This window comes from Moschus berezovskii, chromosome 12, assembly GCF_049115385.1.
Source record: "Moschus berezovskii isolate FMDL1 chromosome 12, NW_MosBer_1.0, whole genome shotgun sequence".
NCBI lineage: Eukaryota > Metazoa > Chordata > Mammalia > Artiodactyla > Moschidae > Moschus > Moschus berezovskii.
Window position 1 is genome coordinate 69,768,204 of NC_142471.1, and position 22,647 is coordinate 69,790,850.

At 48.0% G+C, this 22,647-nt stretch overlaps 1 protein-coding gene across 2 annotated transcripts in view; it reads left to right on the top strand.

Moving 5' to 3' along the window:
- Positions 1-22,647, top strand: part of PDCD11 (programmed cell death 11) — a 42,619-nt gene that overhangs the window by 19,024 nt on the left and 948 nt on the right. Inside the window, exons 16-35 of one of the 2 annotated variants that reach the window (XM_055424735.2) lie at positions 230-400; positions 1,157-1,376; positions 2,177-2,326; positions 2,748-2,863; positions 4,798-5,339; positions 6,285-6,347; positions 11,598-11,706; positions 13,304-13,393; positions 13,573-13,678; positions 14,103-14,280; positions 16,309-16,365; positions 17,156-17,278; positions 17,836-17,958; positions 18,587-18,887; positions 19,093-19,206; positions 19,838-19,987; positions 20,199-20,449; positions 21,141-21,309; positions 21,771-21,924; positions 22,416-22,581. In XM_055424735.2, the coding sequence (XP_055280710.2) occupies positions 230-400; positions 1,157-1,376; positions 2,177-2,326; positions 2,748-2,863; positions 4,798-5,339; positions 6,285-6,347; positions 11,598-11,706; positions 13,304-13,393; positions 13,573-13,678; positions 14,103-14,280; positions 16,309-16,365; positions 17,156-17,278; positions 17,836-17,958; positions 18,587-18,887; positions 19,093-19,206; positions 19,838-19,987; positions 20,199-20,449; positions 21,141-21,309; positions 21,771-21,924; positions 22,416-22,581 (3,353 nt within the window). The remainder of the gene's footprint in view (positions 1-229; positions 401-1,156; positions 1,377-2,176; positions 2,327-2,747; positions 2,864-4,797; positions 5,340-6,284; positions 6,348-11,597; positions 11,707-13,303; positions 13,394-13,572; positions 13,679-14,102; positions 14,281-16,308; positions 16,366-17,155; positions 17,279-17,835; positions 17,959-18,586; positions 18,888-19,092; positions 19,207-19,837; positions 19,988-20,198; positions 20,450-21,140; positions 21,310-21,770; positions 21,925-22,415; positions 22,582-22,647) is intronic. The other variant, XM_055424736.2, reaches the window with a different exon arrangement.

A 22,647-nucleotide genomic window follows, 5' to 3' on the forward strand; every position in this document is an offset into this window, starting at 1 on the left:
CCTGGAGGATTTTGGTCCAACATAGCCTGCTGTCGCCGCCGCCCCCACCCCGTCTGATTCAGCAAGTTTGGGGTGGTTCGTAAGGGTTTGCCTCAGGTTCCAGGTGATGTGGTGGCTGCTGGTCTGCACACTCAGAGAATCGCTGTGGTAGAGAGAGTGGAGAAAGGAGACGGGAAAGGTGGACAGTGCATCTGCCCTTTCTGGAACATTCCTTGATAAAGTCCACTAGCTCCTTTGCAGGAAGCCAGCCTTGGTCTCTGCAGTAGAGGGTGGCCAGAATCCCAAGAGCTTCTCAGAAATCCATCCCGGAATGCTGCTCATTGGTTTTGTGAAGAACATCAAGGACTACGGTGTGTTCGTCCAGTTCCCCTCAGGTCTTAGTGGACTGGCTCCCAAAGCTGTAAGTTCAGATTCCTGCACAAGGGCCTTTGACACTAGGGTCACAGACCCAGAGAGTTGGTGGGGAAGAGCAGGATACTCTGTATTCTCTTGAAACACTCTCAGAGGCATCACGTAAAGGTGCTGGGTGAGGAGGAATGGAGCTGAGATTCCATCTGCACTCCTCTTGCCCGTTGTGTGTCCTGGAGGAAGGGGTAGCTTTCCACTTCATGCTATAGCGTTGGGAAGGTCTTTGGATGGCCAGCTTTTGCAACTGGAGAGGATCCTAGAGATCCCATAGGATCACTTAGGCTACTGCATACACTGAGACCCAGAGAGCAAGGGAGTCTTATCAAAGCCCGTGTAAGATGGTGGAGAGCAAAGGGCTCATCGCTCATTCCTGCCACAGACAATTCATAAATCTCTCTTACCTTCCCTCAGTGTGTTTCCCTCATGTCTTGCCTGGGCAGGTCTCATTTTCATCTCCTGCCAAAACAATTTTAAAGATGAGAGCAGAGGGGAGGGCCCCAGAAGCATGCGTAGTGAGGGGCAGAGAGTTGCTCTGGGCCTTCTTAGCTGGGTGGCCTTAGAAGGCTGGGTTGGCAGCCAGGGCGCCTCCTGTGTTTTTATGGAAGGGGAATAGAGCTGTACTTAGAACTGGAGATTCTTTGTTGGGATACACCTACTGCCTCACGCTTCTCTCTGGGTGTTTCAAGGGGGTTGTTCTAATAGAGGCTTCCTTTCCTTTCTTCATTTTGTGCTTGATTCTTCCCTTTAGGTCTTGAGTGACAAGTTTGTGACCTCCACAAGTGACCACTTTGTCGAGGGGCAGACGGTGGTTGCGAAGGTGACCAACGTGGACGAGGAGAAGCAGCGGATGCTGCTGTCACTGCGGCTGTCAGACTGCACCCTGGGGGACCTGGCCACAACCAGCGTCCTCCTCCTGAGCCAGTGCCTGGAGGAGTGGCAGGGCGTCCGGAGCCTCATGAGCAACCGAGGTGGGGGCAGTAGGGCAGACAGTGAGGGCCAGGGTGGAGCGTGTGCAGCCTCCATTAGACCTGTCTGTTCCAATGAGTTGTTTGGCTACCCGATATTTAAAAAACAAGTCTAAACTTTTAAAAATGGGAGTAGGACCTCTGAAACCTGCACAAATCTGTTAGGGTTCTGTTCTGCTAAATAAATGTTTATAAAGTGAACGCCCCTGTTTAACTGCCACCCAGATTCCAATAAAAGATCATCGCTGTTATCCCAGGAGTTGCTGTGCTCCCTCCCAGTCCAGATTCCCCTGAGTTCTGTGGCCTCAGGTTTGCATTTGTGTGAATCCATTCACTCCTTCACTTTCTGTTCCTTTATTCATCACGTGTGGTGAGTGATAAAATGGAACCAGGGACCTGCTGGAGGACTTCGTGGGGGTTTTTAGTCTGATCCTCTTAAGTGTTGAACATTGTGCAGAATTGTTGGAACCCCAGTGGGATTTGGGAATAAGAAGCTTGAAAGGGTAGCTTCTAAACAGAAAGGATAAGAATTCCAAAGCCAAAACAAAGCATGTGTTCCTGACACTCATTGGCTGTTTCCATGGATTATGGCCAGGAGGGATTCACAGGGGGCATAGGTCTCTGCCTGTGATGGGAGTGTTCATGGATATCAGACATTTTTACCAAGAGTGGTTTTACCTTCACAGTGTTTCCAATGCAGAGCATTGGAAGTGTCCTCCATATGGCATCATATTTCCAAAGGAAAAAGAATGGTGAGTGTTGTTTCATCTTGTTAATCCCTGTTTCCTTTGGGTTTTTGTCAGACTCTGTGTTGATCCAGACTGTTGCTGAAATGACCCCGGGCATGGCCCTTGACCTGGAGGTGCAGGAGGTGTTGGAAGACGGCTCTGTGCTGTTCAGTGAGGGCCCTGTGCCTGGCCTGGTCCTGCGAGCCAGCAAGTATCATCGGGCAGGTGAGTGCATCTCTCTCACCTGTCTTGGTTGGTAGGGGAACCCTTTGCCCATTGCTTCCTCTGTTGGGGACATAGTTTCCAAATACTTAGGCTAGATGAACTGCTTTAATAGAAGTTTTTGGCATGCTTATTTTGTGTAAATGCAAATGAAGGTGGCAGCAGCACTAAAGAAGGTTTAGGTATGAGTCCTTTTATTGTTGTATTTGGGTGAATCTAGATTTTTATTTATCAGGTTGTGTAAATTGACACACTTGAATTATGGGAACTCAACCCTAGGCTTCCCTAACCTGTATAGACCCAGGACATAGGTCCTCCTCTATATTGTGCCTGAGGGCTGCAGGGAGGTTGGAAAGATGCTGTCTTCTTCCCCCCTCCCCTGCTCCAGGAGGGTGATCACATTGTGTGTGGTTCTGCACTGCAGGGCAGGAGGTGGAACCTGGGCAGAAAAAGAAGGCTGTAATCTTAAACGTTGATATGTTGAAGTTGGAAGTACATGTTTCCCTCTGCCACGATTTGGTGAATAGAAAAGCTAAAAAGGTAAGCTTGTTGATTGTAGACTTCATTCCCATGATTTCAGAGGCACTACACACCCACCCCTTCAACCCCACATGCTCTGCAGATGCTTGTACACAGGGTAACTATGTGCCTGAATTTCTCTGGGTCATTCCCAGGCGTACCTGTTGTTCTGGTGTGCTTGTTTGTTTTGGTTTTGGTGTTTTGACCAAGCTGTGTGGCTTGAAGGTTCCCTGACTGGGGATTGAACCCAGGCCCTGGCAGTGACATCACCAGGTCCCAATGGGACAGCTCGGGAATTGCCCTGGTGTGCTCGTTAGTAGCAGTGACTTTCACTCTAGTTCAGGCGGATGAATCACATGGTCACCCTGATGAGGGCCAAGCTGGCGTCGCAGAGGAGTGCAGCAGGCAAGGGTGGTGACTGTAGGACTCTTGACGGATTGAGGAGCCCATGCAGAGCTCCTCAATCCACTGTCTGCTTGTTGCCACGTGAGAGTATCTGGGTTAGTGTTGCTCAGGCATTGAATTTGAAGAGAAGGCAGAATTTAATTTTTTTTTTTTAAATAGGAAATGGGAAATGTTAGAAACTCTTTTTTAAACATGTGAACCAAACAGAACATGTCTGTGGGTAGTCTGACTCCAGGCTGTTCATCTGCACCTGCTCTGTCCACTTTGTGTGGGCAAAGAATAGCTTCAAGAAAGCTCTCAAAATGAGTGGTATTTTCTTTCCAGATGACACATATATTTCATCATTTTCTGAAGTACTTATTAAGCTCCTCGTTACATAGGGTATGTTACAGAGGATTATATAGATGTAATCCTTAACCTCTAGTTGCTTCTAATTTTGAGACTTTGAGACACAAAGAGAAATAGCAAGCAGTATTAACCCCTCACTAAGCTTTCTAACTGGAGAAGGCAATGGCAAGCCACTCCTGTACTCTTGCCTAGAAAATCCCATGGATGGAGGAGCCTGGTAGGCTGCAGTCCGTGGGGTCGCTAAGGGTCGCACACGACTGAGCGACTTCACTTTCACTTTTCACTTTCACACATTGGAGAAGGAAATGGCAACCCACTCCAGTGTTCTTGCTGGAGAATCCCAGGGATGGGGGAGCCTGGTGGGCTTCCGTCTATGGGGTTGCACAGAGTCGGACATGACTGAAGTAACTTAGCAGCAGCAAGCTTTCTAACAGGGCTTCCCAGGTGGCACTAGTGGTAAAGACCCTCCCTGCCAGTGCAGGAGACATAAGAGATGCAGGTTCAATCCCTGGGTCGGGAAGATCCCCTGGAAGAGGGCACAGCAACCCTCTTCAGTGTTCTTGCCTGGAGCATCCCCGTGGACAGAGGAGCCTGGTGGGCTACTGTCATAGCGTCACAAAGAGTCAGACACGACTGAAGCAACTTAGTATCCATGCATACAAGCTTTCTAGTAGGCCCCATTTCCATTTTATCATCTGAGTGAAGCTGGCGCTCGTGTAAAGGTGTGAGCACAGGTTGGGTGATGGGGAAGGATAGGCTACATCCTCATACACAGTAAGCTGTTGGTAACGACTCTTGTTGGCCAAGTTAAAACACTGGATGGAGAGCTGCAGGACTAGGAGAGCAGGAACCATGGTGTTGTGTTAAAGCTGGAGGACTGTTAGCGGTCACCTGGCTGTACATCAGAGTCACCTGTAAAGTTCTGCTTTCGCCAATTGTAGGATAGGACTAGGAATCTGAATTCAAAACAGAAGCTAACTCCAGGCGATCTTGACATAGTTTCCTGAGTGTGATCATGTCGACAGCCTCAGAATACAGGAGGGGAAACTGGGTCCAGGGAGTGGAGGCTAGTTTGTTCCAGCTCATGTGAGCCTTGGGTTCCCGGGACTCAGAGGGCTTCCTCAGTCACACCCTGCCCAGTGGGTGAGGAACGAGTCCTTGTGCTCTGTAGGAAGCAGGGATGGTGGTTTTCTGTTTTCCAGCTGAAGAAAGGCAGTGACCTCCAGGCCGTTGTGCAGCACTTGGAGGAGTCGTTTGCCGTCGCCTCCTTGGTAGAGACTGGCCACCTCGCAGCTTTCTCCCTGACCTCTCACCTGAACGACACCTTCCGCTTTGACTCAGAGAAATTGCAGGTGGGGCAAGGCGTCTCCCTAACCCTCCAGACCACAGAACCAGGAGTGACCGGTCTCCTTTTAGCCGTTGAGGGGCCAGCTGCTAAGAGGACCATGAGACAGACCCGGAAGGACTCAGAGACAGTCGACGAGGATGAGGAAGTGGATCCAGTTCTGGTCGTAGGGACTGTGAAGAAGCACACCCTGTCCATTGGGGACATGGTCACAGGGACTGTCAAGTCCATTAAGCCTACCCATGTGGTTGTGACCCTGGAAGATGGCATCATTGGCTGCATCCATGCCTCCCACATTCTCGATGATGTTCCAGTGGGCATATCTCCTACTGCCAAGCTGAAAGTTGGGAAGAAAGTCACTGCCCGAGTGATTGGCGGGAGAGACATGAAGACCTTCAAGTATGGAAGCTTTGGGCGAGGGGCTGGCTTTTTTTTTTTCAGCTTTGTTTTTATTTATGCAGAGGGTCTGGCTTTGAGGAGAGCTTGTTGTAATTGTGGGAGAAGGGATGGGAACTGGGGTAGGTTCCAAAAATTGTGCATATGTCAGATTTTCTTTTAGTTGACCAAAATATTCACCAGAGTCCCTTTGTCTCTCTTTACTTTTTTAATGGTGTATAATGTAGTGGCTAAGAGCATTCATTTAAAGTCAGATCTGGGTTGAATTCCAGATTTGCCACTTAAAATTACATGACCACAAGTTCAACAGTTCCTTAGCTCTCTCAGTTTTATTTTCCTAATTTGTAAAGTGAGAGTGATAGTAGTGACTACCTTGTAGGGCCATCGCAATGATTGGAAAAAGAACACCTAGCGTGGAATGTGCCTGCTGGCTTGTCTGACACATAGTTATTGCTCAGTATGTATCAGCAGTTACTATAATACACTTTCCAGTACATTCCTTAATTGTATTCATTTACTTTAAATCGAGTCACAGTATGTTATTGCTGCAGAAGTCCTTGCCATAAGAAAACCAAAAGAAAAATTCTAAGTCTAGTCAATAATTTGCATATTAATTTAAGTACCTGTGGGAACTTCAGTAAATCATTTATTCTCTCTAGACCTCAATTTCCTTCTTTTTAGAGTGAAAGAGTTGGAGTATATGGTCTGTAAGGAAAATTCATTTCAGGGTTTAATATGATAATCCCAAAAGATCAGATGAGCTAATTTCTGAACGTTTTCTCAAACACTGAGAATGGAAACCCTCAAGCCTGATGTTACCAGGGGGTGGTGTGGCAGTGGAATTGGTGGTTTTTTAAGCTCATTTGAGTGGGAAGTTAGAAATTCTGATCTCCAGATTATAGTGTGACAGAGAATAAGAGAATTGATCTGACTTTATTTCTTTTCCAGGTTTCTCCCAATAAGTCATCCCAGATTTATTCGAACCATCCCAGAGCTGAGTGTTCGGCCAAGGTGAGGGGAGCTCCAGTGGTTCCGTAGAAAGAGCATGGGCTTTGGAGTCAGGAACCTGAATTCTTAAGTCTTAATTCAGCCAGTGTTGTGACTTATTTCTCTGGACTTATCTCTCTGTCCAGGTTGCCTTTTTTCCTTCAGGAGGGATATTTGTCTGGTTTCTCGGTATAGCTAAATTAGAGAGATTATATGAAAATCAGTGTGAAAGCTGTATTCAGAGTTTAAGGATCAATTTAAAGGCTGATTGCAAGTCTGTTTGTTGACATTTGACAAGAAACATTTTTGCTCTCAGTCTAGTGTTCTCAGTTCAGTTCAGTCACTCAGTTGTGTCCAACTCTTTGCGACCCCATGGACTGCAGCACGCCAGGCTTCACTGTCCATCACAAACTCCCGGAGCTTACTCAAAAACTCATGTCCATTGAGTTGGTGATGCTATCCAACCATCTCATCCTCTGTTGTCCCCTTCTCCTCCAGCCTTCAGTCATTCCTAGCATCAGGGTCTTTTCAAATGAGTCAGTTCTTCGCATCAGGTGGCCAAAGAATTGGAATTTCAGCTTCAGCATCAGTCCTTCCAATGAGTATTCAGAACTGATTTCCTTTAGGATGGACTGGTTTGATCTGCTTGCAGTCAGTCCAAGGCACTCTCAAGAATCTTCTCCAACACCATAGTTCAAAAGCATCAATTCTTCGGTGCTCAACTTTCTTTATAGTCCAACTCTCATATCCATACATGGGTACTGGAAAAACCATAGCCTTGACTAGAAGGACCTTTGTTAGCAAAGTAATGTCTCTGCTTTTTAATATGCTCTCTAGGTTGGTCATAGCTTTTCTTCCAAGGAGCAAGCATCTTTTAATTTCCTGGCTGCAGTCACCATCTGCAGTGATTTTGGAGCCCCAAAAAATAAAGTCTGTCACTTTCCTCATCTATTTGCTGTGGAGTGATGGGACCAGATGCCATGATCTTAGTTTTCTGAATGTTGAATTTCTTTTTTTTCTGAATGTTGAGTTTTAAGCCAACTTTTTCACTCTCTCACTTTCAAGAGGCTCTTTAGTTCTTCAGTTTCTGCCATAACGGTGATTATCTGCATATCTGAGATTATTGATATTTCTTCTGCCAATCTTGATTCCAGCTTGTGCTTCATCCTGTCCAGCATTTCTCATAATGTACTCTACATATAAGTTAAATAAGCAGGGTGACAGTATACAGCCTTGACGTACTCCTTTCCTGATTTGGAACCAGTCAGTTGTTCCATGTCCAGTTCTAACTGTTGCTTCTTAACCTTCATACAGATTTCTCAGGAGGCAGATAAAGTGGTCTGGTATTCTCATCTCTTTTAATAATTTTCCACAGTTTGTTTTGATCCACATGGTCAAAGGCTTTCTCATAGTCAATAAATCAGAAGCAGATGTTTTTCTGAAACTCTCTTGCTTTTTCGATGATCCAGTGGATGTTGGCAGTTTGATCTCTCCTTCCTCTGCCTTTTCTAAAACCAGCTTGAACTTCTGGAAGTTCTTGGTTCATGTACTGTTGAAGCCTGGTGTGGAGAATGTTGAGCATGACTTTACTAGCGTGTGAGATGAGTGCAATTGTGCGGTGGTTCGAGCTTTCTTTGGCATTTCCTTTCTTTGGGATTGGAATGAAAACTGACCTTTTCCAGTCCTGTGGCCACTGCTGAGTTTTCCAAATTTACTGTCTTATGACTGCAGTACTTTCACAGTATCATCTTTTAGGATTTGAAATGGCTCAACTGGAATTGCATCACCTCCACTAGCTTTGTTCGTAGTGATGCTTCCTAAGGCCCACTTGACTTCGCATTCCAGTATGTCTGGCTCTAGGTGAATGATCATACCATCATGGTTATCTGGGTCATGAAGATCTTTTATAGTTCTTCTGTGTATTCTTGCCACCTCGTCTTTGTATCTTCTGCTTTCAGTAGGTCCATACCATTTCTGTCCTTTAATGTGCTCATCTTTGCATGAAATGTTCCTTTGGTATCTCTAATTTTCTTGAAGAGATCTCTAGTCTTTCCCATTCTATTGCTTTCCTCTATTTCTTTGCATTAATCACCGAGGAAGGCTTTCTTATCTCTCCTTGTTATTTGGAACTCTGCATTCACATGGGTGTATCTTTTCTCCTTTGCCTTTCGCTTCTCTTCTTTTCACTGCTATTTGTAAGGCCTCCTCAGACAACCTATTTGCCTTTTTGCATTTCTTTTTCTTGGGGATGGTCCTGTATAATGTCATAAACCTCCGTCCATAGTTCTTCAGGCACTCTGTCTATCAGACCTAATCCCTTGAATCTATTTGAACCTAGTATTAGAACTCAATAATTCCCTAAACATACATTGTGTAGCCAAGAATACTTGTTTTTTGTGGACTACTGCTTGGTGACTGAAAATTTAGGTCATACTCTAGTGGATTATGCAAAGGGATGTTCCACAGGGGATTCTGAGTGAACTAGTAGAGCTAGTAGTAGACTAGTAGAACTAGCAGTTCTGTGTAGTGGTGGATCCAATTTGTCTGGGGTAATTCTTTCAGAGAATCTTAAGCATGTTGATCTGTGGGCCTGTTTGCTTCTGCTTCCCACATGAAAAAAAAAAAAAAACCCAGCCTCTTGGAACTGAATAGGCCATCTGTGAATGAAGCTGCTGCTGCTGCTAAGTCACTTCAGTCGTGTCCGACTCTGTGTGACCCCATAGACGGAAGCCCACCAGCCTCCCCCGTCCCTGGGATTCTCCAGGCAAGAACACTGGAGTGGGTTGCCATTTCCTTCTCCAATGTGTGAAAGTGAAAAGTGAAAGTGAAGTCACTCAGTCGTGTCCGACCCATAGCGACCCCACGGACTGCAGCCTACCAGGCTCCTCCATCCATGGGATTTTCTAGGCAAGAGTACTGGAGTGGCTTGCCATTGCCTTCTCCGGTGAATGAAGCTAGACCCACATTATTGCCAGTGCTTCGGCAGAGTCAGGCCCCCATCCATCCAGGCTGTAAGTCTTATGTGCCTAGGATGTCATGGAAGGACAGGACAGCTTAAACAACTTTCTGAAGTTAAGGTTTGATCAGCATCCCAAAGGGATCAGAACAGAAGTGGAATAGTTCTGAGAGGGCTTGTGTCTGAGACAGGGAAATACGTCTGGAACCTTGAGTACCAGATGCTGACAATGCTGTGGCAGTGTGGGTCAAGCCAGGAAATGAGTGTATTCCATTGAGGAGATGAGGGATGGAGAGTTACGATAACAGACAGACAGATGGACAGGTAAAATTCTAGCACATCTTGCACCTCCTCCGTGCACCTGTGTTGTATTGTTAATTATTTTATTTTAACACCTCTGAAAAGCATAGTATAAACATAAAGGTATAACTGCTGTGTTTCTCATTGCTTTTGTTTAAAATTATGTATCTTGAAGTCAGGAGGAAAAATATTTATTTAATCGATGGTGTTGACTAACTTGACAGAATGCCACCATATTTTCATTCCCACTTAGATATGAAGATCTGCACAAAGAGAATGTCCTTTATCTTAGAGCAGAGTTCATGGTGGGTGAGGGTCTCTCAAACTAGATGAGATGTTTCCTGATCAATTAATTGCTCCTTTGTGGGCGCTGCAGTTAGGAGAGCAGACGGTTCAAGAGTCTTTACGTGTGTCTTTGGAATTCCTGCTAGTCGCTGAGTTTTCTCTTGGCATTAATGTAGTTGTGGCTGCTTTTTTTTTTTTGAGAGAGAAAGGTAAATTAAAATTACTTGGGAAAAAGAAAAAGATAACACATACTTATGTGTTTGTGTTTTATTTTTAATTTTTTTTTTAGCTTAAACAGCAGACATCTATTTTCTCATAATTTTGGAGACTTTTTTTGGTCTGAGACAAAGGTATCAGCAGGGTTTGTGCTTCTGAGGCCTGTCTCAGCTTACAGATGGCTCTCTCCTCCCAGTGTCTTCATATGGGCTTTTCTTTGTGTTTATCTGTGTTCTGATCTTTTTTTCAATTTTTTTAGATATGAAGATTATTTAGATATGAAGATATTGTGATGAAAACACAATGTGAATTTACCCTCTCACCATATTTTTAGCTATATGCATGTTTTTGTGAACAGATCTCTAAACTTTTCATCTTACATTAACTAAAACTCCATACCCATTCATTTCCTGCTCATCTCCCAGCCTCTTGCAACCATCATTCTACTTTCTGTTTCTTTGAGTTTGAGTTTGATGTCTTTAGATGCCTCATATAAGTGGAGTCATGCATAGTCCTTCTGTGACTGGTTTATTTCACTTAGTACCATGTTCTCAGGTGGCTCAGAGGTTAAAACATCTGCCCCCAATGCGGGAGACCCGGGTTCGATCCCTGGGTCAGGAAGATCCCCTGGAGAAGGAAACGGTAACCCACTCCAGTATTCTTGCCTGGAGAATCCCATGGACAGAGAAGCCTGGTAGGCTACAGTCCACGGGGTCGCATAGAGTCGGACACAACTGAGCGACGGAACGGAACGGAATGGACCATGTTCTCAAAGTTCATAGGATATCTGTGTTTCAGCTTTACTTGTATATGAGTTTCCTGTGGTTTTTATATTCACCAGTCCTTGGCTATCCTATGTTGCAGTTTTACCGGTATTACTTATACCATTTTATTGACGAGTTCTATTTTGTTTTAGAAATTTGGATGGGTAAGCTGGGCTGGGTTGGAACAGTGGGAATTCTGTGCTTCCTTTGAAGTGATTTGTAGACCGATAATTTTCAGACCACAACTCCTCGTTGCTTTTCTGCATAGACAAAAGAGAATCAAGAAAGTGGATGCCAAGGTAGCACGGGACAGAGCCCTGAATTTTTGAGTCAGAAGCTCTGACTTGAGTTCCTGGGTCTGTAGCATAAAATAAGTTTAATAATATCTTTCCTGTTTGAGTCACACATGAGAGTGTTGTCACATTCATTTGTGAAAGCAGTTCTGCAAACAGTAAAGCAGTAGCTCAAGCATTGAAATAAGTAATTTCATTTTCTACACTTATGAAGATTATTGTTGGCTACCTACTTTGTAGTTTATTCATACCTAGGTGAGTGAGTTGGAAAGGATTAACTTTCATGCAGGTATTGTGAACATTATTTCCCCTTCATGGACGGAAATGGAGTTGTGCATGGTTGGTGTGTATGTGTTAGGGGAGTCCAGTAAGATTAATCCAAGGTCAGTTGGAGGAGATGGTCTCAAGCTAGAAGCTTATAGAGATTGGTTCACTCTTTCTATTGCCTTTCTGCAAACAGTGAGCTGAAGGAGGATGGCCATACTGCTCTCAACACTCACTCTGTAAGCCCCTTGGAGAAGATTAAACAGTATCAGGCTGGTCAGACTGTGACCTGCTTCTTGAAGAAGGTGAGAAGTGCATGCCCTGCAATGCAATGCTGTCTTTTTTATAGAAGAAAGGAGGGAGGAACTGACAGTGACCATTTGCACTAGGCTTTGATTCTGTGCTTGCTGCCTTGCTGATTTGTGGGAGATAGTAGATGCCCTCTGCTCCTAGAAAACATCTGGTCTATTCAAGGAGCTAAATTTTTGGCTTCCAGACAGCAAGCAACTCACAGTTCTACGTGTTTGTAGATTTCTTTTACAAAATAGACAAAAATACATCATACAGCAAGAATTTGAATCCAGTACTTTATTTTAAATAATGTAAAATTCACTTTTCAGTGTCCACAAATAAAGTTTTATCAAAACATACAAGAAATAAAAAATTTTATTTAAAGTATTGGATTTTAGATTTTTGCCTTTTATAAAGTTCAGGAACAGTGTAAAACAGTATGTAAATTGGGTGTCAGATTATGTGTTCAAACCCTAAGTGGAATAGTAGTTGAGTAAAGGGAAGAGATCAGTGAGAACTGTACTGGTTTGAATATATCAGAGAGAAGGTCAAGGTCTGTCTGGGCTTGACCTTGAGGGATAACTCCTCTTTGGTGTTGCCAGTCTTCCTGCATGAGCATCTGTCTAATTGTGTCCATGATGCTTGATACCTTTAGTTACTTTTTGTCTACAGACATTCATAAACCCAAGATGCCTTAGAGTAATATTTAAGGTTCTGCAGAGGGAATTCCCTGGTGGTCCGGTGCCTAGGACTTTATACTTCCACTGCCAGGATTATGGGTTTGATCGCTGGTCGGGAGCTAAGATCTGTTAAGTCACACGGTGTGGCCAAAAAAAGGACTCTTGGTAATCTACCTTGTGAATCTGGAGTACCAGTCATGCTGAAAACCTCCTTTTTTCCCCTTCTTTATTTCTACACTGGGGTACTGTCCCCGTTGCCTATAATTCAGGGTCTAGCACAGATAGCCTTCCCTTCTTCCTAGTTATCCTGTAGAGTCTGTAGCGTGTTATACTCCTGTGTGTTGCTTTCTGCTCTAGTTATTTGTATACTCATTCAACTTACTTTTTGCCGACTGTAATCTGTTTGAAGGCAGGGCCTAGCTGTTATCACTATCATGCCATGTGTAGTGGCTGCTTGATAAATGTTTTACTGAGTTGACTTGAAAATTGGGGTGTATATTTAGGGTAGAGCATTGTGTCAATAAAAAAATCTAAACTGATTTAGAAATGAGATGTTAGTCCCTGAAGGCTATTAACTCACTCTGCACAACTGAGCTTGGAGGAGGCTACGAGGTCAGTGGGATTGGTTCTGCTGCTTGAAGATGTTATCTCTGAGGCCTTTTCTGCCTCCTGATCAGCTGAGGCACCAGGAGGGATGTGTATTCTGCTGGGCTGGTAGAGGCTCTGAGCTAGACTGAGTAAAGCCTGTTAGAAGTGGAGGGTGGGCAGGGGCATTGGGCTGTAGGGGTGAGTTCCTGTTACTTGGGGAAAATGTAGGATTAGGGTCCTTTCAGCTGTGTGATTTTAGGAGTGTCTGTTTTAGTAAAAAGAAAAGAAGAGATGCTTGTATCTGCCCCATTCCATTTCTCCTCTTGTTTTTTTTCCCTCCCAGTACAACATGGTTAAGAAATGGCTCGAGGTGGAAATTGCTCCAGACATCCGAGGGAGAATTCCCTTGTTGCTCACTTCTCTTAGCTTCAAGGTCAGTGTGCCTGAGATGCCTGGAGAGGAAACCCCAGCTCCCTGAGCTCGAGTTAATCCTTGGTGTGTGCTCACAGTGGGGACAGGGATCCGTCCCATGGGGGATACTTACTGTACTGTGGTTTTAGATAAATGACAGGCCTTTCTCCAAACATCAAAGGAAATTTTTTGTCCTTCCAGGTTCTGAAACATCCAGATAAGAAGTTCCAGATTGGCCAGGCCCTGAAGGCCACTGTGGTTGGCCCAGCAGATTCCTCCAAGGCCTTCTTGTGTCTTTCACTCATAGGTGTGGTGATGAAGTGGGACCTGGTCAAGGGAGGGAAGGGGTGGGAAGGGGTGGGAGAAGGTCTTAGTCATCGCCCAGGTTGAAGGATGCCGTGGATGTCGGGATCCTTAGAAAGTCTAGTGCAGAGACTGTGTCCTTGGAACAGCTTTTCTCCTGGGGCTTTGCTCTGTGGCCCGTGTCTGAGACACCTTTACCTCCAGTTGTTTTTCTTAGGTCTCTCAGAAAGGGTTGTCCAACACTTGGCCCTGGCATCCTTGACCACACGGTACAGTGGTCTGGGTCTGTGTGATCATTCTGGTCCACGCATTCTGGACACCCTGAGTCCAGACACCTTCACCTCCCACCCAGCCTCTGGTTGGCCACTGTCTCAGCTGCTTTCTTGGCTCACTTCTTCTTCCCTGAATCTGGTTCATTCTCCTGCCAGGTCCTCACAAGCTCAAGAAGGGGGAAGTGGCCATGGGCCGTGTGGTAAAGGTGACTCCTAGGGAGGGGCTGACCGTCTCCTTCCCCTTCGGGAGGATTGGAAGAGTCAGTATGTTTCATGTGAGTGATTCCTACTCAGAGACGCACCTGGAAGACTTCGCCCCACAGCAGATTGTTAGGTAGGCTGGATTCTTTTCCTTTTCCCACTATCTGTGGGATTGGTGGGGATTTTGCGGGTTTTGAGTTTTTGAAATTATAGGTGTGTGGTTTTGTACCAGAAAAAAAAAATAGTATCTAAAATGGAAACTGAACATTGCTGTTGCTCCTCTGTTTCTCCATCACTTTTGCTTCAAGACTCTAATATATGTAGTTATAATTTTCCCTTATGTAATAGTAGAATTTAATTTTCTATACTGTTCTGCAACTTGCTTTTTCTTCATAGCAGTGACTCATGCACTTTTTCTCCTATGCTAGTATTTCAAAACCTTCCTTGTTTTACCTTACTTTTATCATTGTTTTTTGAATTGCATTATGTGTTTTTTTAAAATCACAGTTTATGTAAATAATTCTGTTGATGGACAGTAATGTTGAAGTGAATATATTTGCACGTATGTTTGGATGCTAGTGCAAGTGTGTGTGTGAAATAAATTTCTAGAAGTAAAATTGATGGGTTAAATAATGTTATACATCTTGCCAAAGTGTCTTCCAAAAGCACTGTCCTAAATTTTATCTCTATTAACAGTTAATGTATCTGTTCATTTTTCACATCTCTGTCAACACTGGGTATTTTTTTTTCTGTCTGCTCTGTGTGGCATGTGGGATCTTATTTCCCCAACTAGGGATCAAAACCATGTTCCCTGCATTGGGAGCACAGAGTTTTAACCACTGGACCACCAGGGAAATCTTGACACTGGGACTTAATTTTATCTAACACTGGATATTCTTAATTTTTAATCTTTGCCACTGAATAGGCCAAGATTGATCTCTTAATTTAATTTGAATTTCTCTTACTGGTCATTTTTCATGGTTATTGGCTGTTTACATTTGTTCTATGCTTTGCTTGGTCAAGTTGCTTTATTAACTATTTTGGATGCACAGAAATGAACCTGCCTCAGAGTTTTGAAACCGTTTTATAGCCTGAATAAACTGGCATTGGAGAGAGGCATATTTCAGCTTGGTACAATACATACTTTTCTGACAGTCATACACAATTATCCAGTAATGGAGCAGGCGCCTTCTGGAGGCTGAGACTGGAACGCAGTAACTGCTCTTTCCCATCTCGAGTGTCCCAGCCACCAGCACCTGCCTTCATTCTCAACCACTTGCCAGAGCTCAGCAGCACAAAAATGCCCAGGGCCTAGGAGAAGAAGAATGTCACAGAGAAATCCAGAATCATCTATTTTCTTTAGGCTTACGAAATACGGATGTGATTTATTTTTAGCAAATTTTTTTAAAAAAATAACCTTACAGTTAAGCATATAAGTAGTGTTCAGTTGTAGTTCCTTGATTCTCAAATGTGGATGATAAGTTAACTCCCTAAAGGCAGACAATCCCTTCAGGTCCTTCCCTGTGTTAAGGGCCATGATGCCCTGGTGGGAAACAGATGCCATTGTGGGAGGATTTGGGCTGTATTGTTGCTGAGACCCTTCCTCCTGATAAGATTCTCTACCCTGTGACTTTAGGCTATTACTTGCCATTTTCTGTGATGTGAGTGTGGAAGCCCCTTAGCAAGAGTAAACCCTCCTTCCCTACTTTCCCCCGAGAAGCCTTCCCCACTTAGGTCTCACTCGGGGGGGCTGCCTCTGAACTGTGAATCTGCAGTGGTCCTGGGCCGTCCCTGCCATGGTTCCCTGGGTGAGTCTCTTCACAAGATCAAACCCTCCCAACCCCTGACACGGGGCAGGTCTCATCTCCTGAGTGTTCCCACATGGCTCTGTATGCCTTCCAGAGGGCTTGCATGTCCTCTAGTTTCCTCCTGCCAGCACCGTTCTTGGGTGAGAAGAGCAGGTAGCGCTGCTTTTACTTGATGGACTAGTACACTGAGGTCCAAAGAAGGGCCTTGAGCCGAGTCCCTCAGCAGGTGGTCAGCAGGGTGAAGAGCAGAGCCCTCACTCTCGTCTGTCAGCCTTGTGAGAGGAAGCTGAGGCCCTCTCCCGTCTCCCAAGGTGCTGGGGTCTGCATTGCCTTCTCCTCTGCTCCCGTTCTAGGTGTTACGTCCTGTCCGCTGCGAGCCCTGTATTGACTTTGTCACTGAGATCGTCCAGGTGAGTGTCTGTCATTGGGACAAGAATCGGGGAAGAACCTCCCAGAGGACTGAGGAGAGGCTGCGTGGATCTGACAGGGCTTTGGGCCTCCCAGCTTGCCTCACTGCTCACCTCCTTTATGCCCGGCCCTGTTTTTCTCCAGAAAAGCTGGGGACATTCTAACTGTAGAAGAACCTGTCTGCTCAGACTCTTGTTTCCCAGGGAAAGGTGCAGACATCCAGAGTGGGGCTTGGGCTTGCCTGTTGGTGGTCCTGGTGCAGGGAGGTGATGTGGCCCCAGGGTTACAGCAGGGGCGGGTGCTGTCCAGTGGGTTGCCCTGAAGCCATGGTTTGAAATGGACGCTTATGAGGCTTGGCCTCCCTCTGGCTTGCTCATCCTCTCCCTGTTACTATTAGTGCTGTCCAGAGCTGCCAGGACTTCAGGAGAACGTGGGCTGGGCTCTTCAGGTGATGTCCTACTGACAGGTCCAGAGTCACATTCTTACAGAGAGTTGTTACCACAGGAGGTCTTCCCAGGCAGCGCAGTGGTCAAGAGTCCTCCTGCCAGTGAGGGAGATGCAGCAGATGTGAGCCTGATCCCTGGGTGGGGAAGATCCCCTGGAGTAGGAAATGGCAAGCAGCTCCAGTATTCTTGTCTGGGAGATTCCATGGACAGAGGAGCCTAGTGGGCTACAGCCCATGGGCTGCAAATAGTCTGACGTGACTGAGCGACTGAGCACATTATCACGGGAGAGTTGGGGTGAGGGTGGGCACAGCGGGTAGAGGTGTGTGTGAACCTTTCATTCCTTTAGGACGAACCCAGAGACGAAAAGCAAAATAACAGATCCAGAGATTAACTCCATCCAGGACCTTGAGGAAGGGCAGCTCCTGAGGGGCTTCGTGAAGTCCGTGCAGCCGTCCGGCGTGTTCGTAGGGTGAGTGAGGTAGAGCCTGGGACGTGGGCCAGCCCCGAGTGTCCTCCAGGAGCCCGAACCCTAACCCTGTCCTGGTTGGCCCCCACTGCTCCCTCAGTCACCGTCTCTGAAGGAAGGAGACTCTGAGTTCCCACCGTGTTTTAAATGCCCAGTCTTTTCATACTTTTAAAAAAAGTTTTAAATTATTCTTCTGTTTGGTGTTTTGGACAAAGAATGTGGCATGTTACGATTTGTAAGTGTTCCGTGAACTCCCGGCACCAGACGTTGCAGTCTCCCCTGCTGTTGTTATGTTTTCTTATTTTCTTCTGTCTTTCTAGCAGCTTTTGAGTTGTGTGTTGTGATGCTCTGATATGGGGTGAAAAATACCTTTCAATTATATCTTCATTATGCTGGATGGTTTTTCCAGTCTACAAAGCTGTCTTAGTTGAATGCCAAGAACCTTGGGTCTGTTGTAAATCCTTGTCCCACTTGGGTCTCTGGGAGGGTGCGGGCACTAGCTTGGCTGGGACTCCGTTGCCATGTTTACGACCATGGGACGCTTTTCTCTTTTCTGTCAGCCTTGGCCCCTCAGTTACGGGTTTGGCCCAATACCCGCACGTCTCCCAGCACAACCAGTCCAAGAAGGCTCCTTATGACAGACACCTCCCTGAGGGGAAGCTGCTCACAGCCAAGGTCCTACGGTGGGTGCCTTCTCTGTCTCTTACCCCTTTCTCTGGGAACTCTGGGAGGAGATTGAGAGGTAAATTTTAAACATCATGGCCTGCTGCTGCTGCTGCTGCTAAGTCACTTCAGTCGTGTCCGACTCTGTGTGACCCCATAGACGGAAGCCCACTAGGCTCCCCCATCCCTGGGATTCTCCAGGCAAGAACACTGGAGTGGGTTGCCATTTCCTTCTCCAATGTGTGAAAGTGAAGTCGCTCAGTCGTGTCCGACCCTTAGCGACCCCACGGACTGCAGCCTACCAGGCTCCTCCATCCATGGGATTTTCTAGGCAATAGTACTGGAGTGGCTTGCCATTGCCTTCTCCGCATCATGCCCTAGGTAATGGTAAATGTGGTCCATGAAATCCCTTTGTTTGGCGCCTTCTGCCTCAGCTCCTGAAAGCAGGTGTGTAGACTTTTCTTTGCACAGCACCTGTAACTGGGGCCGGAGGAAGGGGCAGCACAGCCACACTCTGTATTTTCCTGCTAAGTGTCGTACGATGTGTGGGTCATTCCTAAGAGACTGAATGGATTCCAGGGCAGGTGGGGCAGGACCCATTGTACCGTGTTGTCCTCGTCATCCACTCTCCCTGTCGTCCTGTCGTAGCCTGAACCATCGGGAGAGCCTGGTGGAGCTGTCACTCCTCCCCGACAACACTGGAAAGCAGGACGCGCTTTCTGCCCCCCTGGGACAGCCACCTCCAAAGCAAGAGGGGAGGGAAACAGAGGCAGCGGAGAGAGACCACGAAGGAAAAGCAAAAGAGAAGAAGCAGCAAAAACAGAAAGAGAAGAGAAATGGGAAGGGGCAGGAGGGGGTGCAGCCACCCAGCAAGGCTAAGAAAGAGCCCCAGAAGCCCCAGGCAAAGAAGATGGACAAGCGGCCGCACCCTGAGTCCAGCAGTGAGCAGGTGGGGCCCTCGGGAAGATGGCCTCCCCTCACGTGAGAAGGCGAGCCTTTCAGAAGCCACCAGCAGCTGCCTTGCCTCAGCCTCTTGGACTGAGAGCAACTGAGTTTGGGTGGGACACTGGGTGCTGCTGGGAGGGCAGGGATCAAGCACCCCCTGGGCCGTGGAGAGAAGTGAGGCTCAGCATCGTCCCTGCCTGTCACCCCAGGAAATCGGGAACAAGAAGCAGAAGAAAGCTGCCCTGTCCGAGGAGGACGACAGTGGTGTGGAAGTGTATTACCGAGAAGGAGAAGAGGAAGAAGAGACGAGCGTGTTGCCCAAGGTGAGGGGCGGCGGGGTTGGGGAGGAGGGCTGCTCCAGGAGGAAAGCCCCTGGTCTCCTGCCTGAGGACTGGGCTGTCATCAGCACCCCTTTCTTGTCCTCATTTTCTGTAAAATAGGAAAAGGTGGCAAGGCTAGTTTTCTCAGTTGGTCATCAGGTCCTAAGGACAGGGCCCCTGCTTAACCGTTGAGTGGGCTTAAAAGTCAATTCTAATCCACATTTATTAAGTGGAGCTAAATTAAATTAGTCAGGAGGTGGGAGAGCCAGTAAAGAAAGGCTTTTAGCCTTTCTGAGCCCGTGTCTTCCTGTGAGAAATGAGGCCCACACCGAGGACGGGTGTGAAAGGGCTTCCCTGCCACCCTCAGAACGGTTGCCATACCTCTGCCCTAGCATTAATGTGTGTATGCATATGTGGCTTTTTAAAAAATTATTACTTAAATTTACTTATTTACAAAGAAAGCTTTTCATCACTCCTGGAAGTTTCCCCAGTGGACCAGGGTGTAGCCTGGTCTAGACCTCTAGACCTCTAGGTTTCTGGGCACGGTGGGAGCCCCTCCTCCTCCAGTGGGAAAGGGCTGGGGAGCAGGGGCCTCTGGCCCAGTGCTGGCCTCACGCACACCTTTGACCCTCAGGAGAAGCTGACCAGGCCTGCAGAAGCGCCCCGGCTGCAGCTGTCTTCGGGCTTCGTTTGGGATGTGGGTCTGGACACCCTGACCCCAGCGTTGCCACCTCACAGAGAGAGCTCGGACAGCGAGGAGGATGAGAAGCCAGAGCAAGCCACGGTGCTGTATCTTCCAGGGCATCACCTCTTTCGCAGGGACCCTTGGACTCCCGTGCTCTGCCCTAGCCTCGGTGTCTCTTCTGGCGGGTGGGTCTGTCCCAGGCGGGGAGTCTTTGCCGAGCCGGGGACTGCCCTGCTGGCTCCTGGCTTCCACTGCAGACCTCTCCGGGTCTGAGGAGCAGATGACTGACCTGCTGCTCTGCATTCCACAGCAGAAGAAGAAAAGCAAGAAGGAGAGGGAGCTGGAGAAGCAGAAGGCAGAGAAGGAGCTGTCCCGCATCGAGGAGGCGCTGATGGATCCTGGGCGACAGCCGGAGTCGGCCGAGGACTTCGACCGACTGGTGCTGAGCTCACCCAGCAGCTCCCTCCTGTGGCTGCAGTACATGGCCTTCCACCTGCAGGCCACGGAGATCGAGAAGGCCCGGGCCGTGGCCGAGAGGGCGCTCAAGACCATCTCCTTCAGGTTCTAGCCCCGCCCTCCTGCTTTGGGCCCCGTCTTTGCTCAGGGAGGACCGTGTCTCCTCCGCAGGCCAGCGGCAGTTGGGGCAACTGCCACCAGGGCCCGTGGGTTCACAGGCTTTCTCTCAGAGGTGGGCTGGCTGTGACATAGATCTGCTCATTTATATTTCATGGTCCTCTTCACTGAGAGAGCTGGAGTCACATTTCCCTGAGTCCCTACACTTTAGGTGCCCCACTTGAAGAAAAGTAGAAGAGGAAAACCTTGCCTCTCCACTTACCTGGGTGAATATCCAGGTGGTGACCATGTTCCAGGCTGAGGTTCTAGCAGGTTTCCCAAAAGCTAGTGAAGAGGGATGGTGCTCCTTTGCATTGTTATCCTAGTTTGAGGGGAGATTCAGACCACAGGTTCTGCCCCGTCCAGCCCAGACCTCAGGTCAGTTTGAGATTTGGTAGATTTCTTTCCCAGGAGTGGTAGCAGAAGCCAGGGGAGCCTCAGAGCCCGTAGCCGTGGGTCGGGGTGCCTGCTTCCGTGTGAGCTGCAGTGGGGGTGGGGGCTCTCGGTGACGGCTCATGGGGGTGGGGGCTGGGGACATGGCTGGAGCCTGGGGAGGGGGACGCAGTTACAGCCCCCCACTCGGGAGTGGGGCTCATGGGGCTGAGAGGATGGACCCATGTGTTGATTGTTCTCCCTCCAGAGAGGAGCAGGAGAAGCTGAATGTGTGGGTGGCCCTGCTGAACCTAGAAAACATGTATGGCTCCCAGGAGTCACTGACCAAGGTCTTCGAGCGGGCCGTGCAGTACAACGAGCCTCTCAAGGTCTTTCTCCATCTGGCTGACATTTACACCAAGTCAGAGAAATTCCAGGTAGGGGTCTGGGCCAGGCAGCCGGCTTCCAGAGGGGCCTCAGCCGCTCAGAGACAAGCTCCTGGAAGTCCCTGAGGCAGCAGGGACGTCTCGGGGAGGGGGGAAACTCCCGCCTCTGGGCCCAGTCCTGCCCCAGGCTTGCTCATCTTTCAGGTGGGAGAATCGTTTCCCCCACCCTTGAGCCACCAACAGAGGGGTCACAGGCAGGAGGTGATACAGCGCAGTCGCCCCTTTCCGTCTTCCCTCGCCTTCATCGTGGGATTAGGAGGGAGACTCCCCAGCACATGCTGCTCTCCTCGTCCTGGGTGCCTGCCCTTTCCCCTCACATACGTGGATCGGGGCCTGGACATTGAGGGAGCCCCTGACCCCAGGACTAGCTTCCCACAAGCGTAGCCGTCTGTCTCTGTCCTTGCCCCCTCTGCCCTCACCTGCTGTCTCAGCTTACATCATTCTTCCCACAGGAAGCTGGCGAACTCTACAACCGGATGCTGAAGCGTTTCAGGCAGGAGAAAGCTGTCTGGGTCAAATACGGCGCCTTCCTTCTGCGGAGGGGAAAGGCGGAGGCCAGTCACCGTGTGATGCAGCGAGCCCTCGAGTGCCTGCCTAAGAAAGAGCGTGAGTGCTCGTCCCTTCCACCCACCCAGATCCTGAGCACAGCAGACGCCCTGAATCTGGGCGGGGCATGGGGGTCTTCTCATCCAAGGGCTGGTTTAGGGAAGCCTTCTGAAGGGTACATCGCTTGCTCTCTGTTGATTATATCCTCGTGAACATGTGCTCGTGTTGCATTCTAAATGCTAAACTCCAGAGGTTGAGGAACAAAACAGGGGTTAGCGTCACTTGTTTCACCTGTGCCTGCCTGCCCCACAGCCTGCCTCCTGTCCCCATAACCTTCTGGGCCCAGAGAGTAGAATGTCTGCTGTTGGGAGTCATAGAGCAGGGCCCAGCTGTGTATTTCGCCCTCAACCCGCCCCTACATCCCTCTTGTCACCCCCTGGGTCTCAGGACCCAAGGGCAGGGGATCAGGCATCAGATGGTGCCCGTGGTATCGTGTGTTGTGATGAGGGCGTCTCTCTGCTTGCTGGGTCTGAGCCGTCCTCTCCCTGCAGACGTGGATCTGATCGCCAAGTTTGCCCAGCTTGAGTTCCAGCTGGGGGATGCAGAACGCGCCAGAGCCATGTTTGAGAGGACACTGAGCATCTACCCAAAGCGCACAGATGTCTGGTCGGTTTACATCGACATGACCATCAAGCATGGCAGCCAGAAGGAAGCCCGGTGAGAGGGGAGGATGAGCTGAGGCCTCATTCTCTGTGGTGGGGTGGGGGGCGGGCATTGACCACT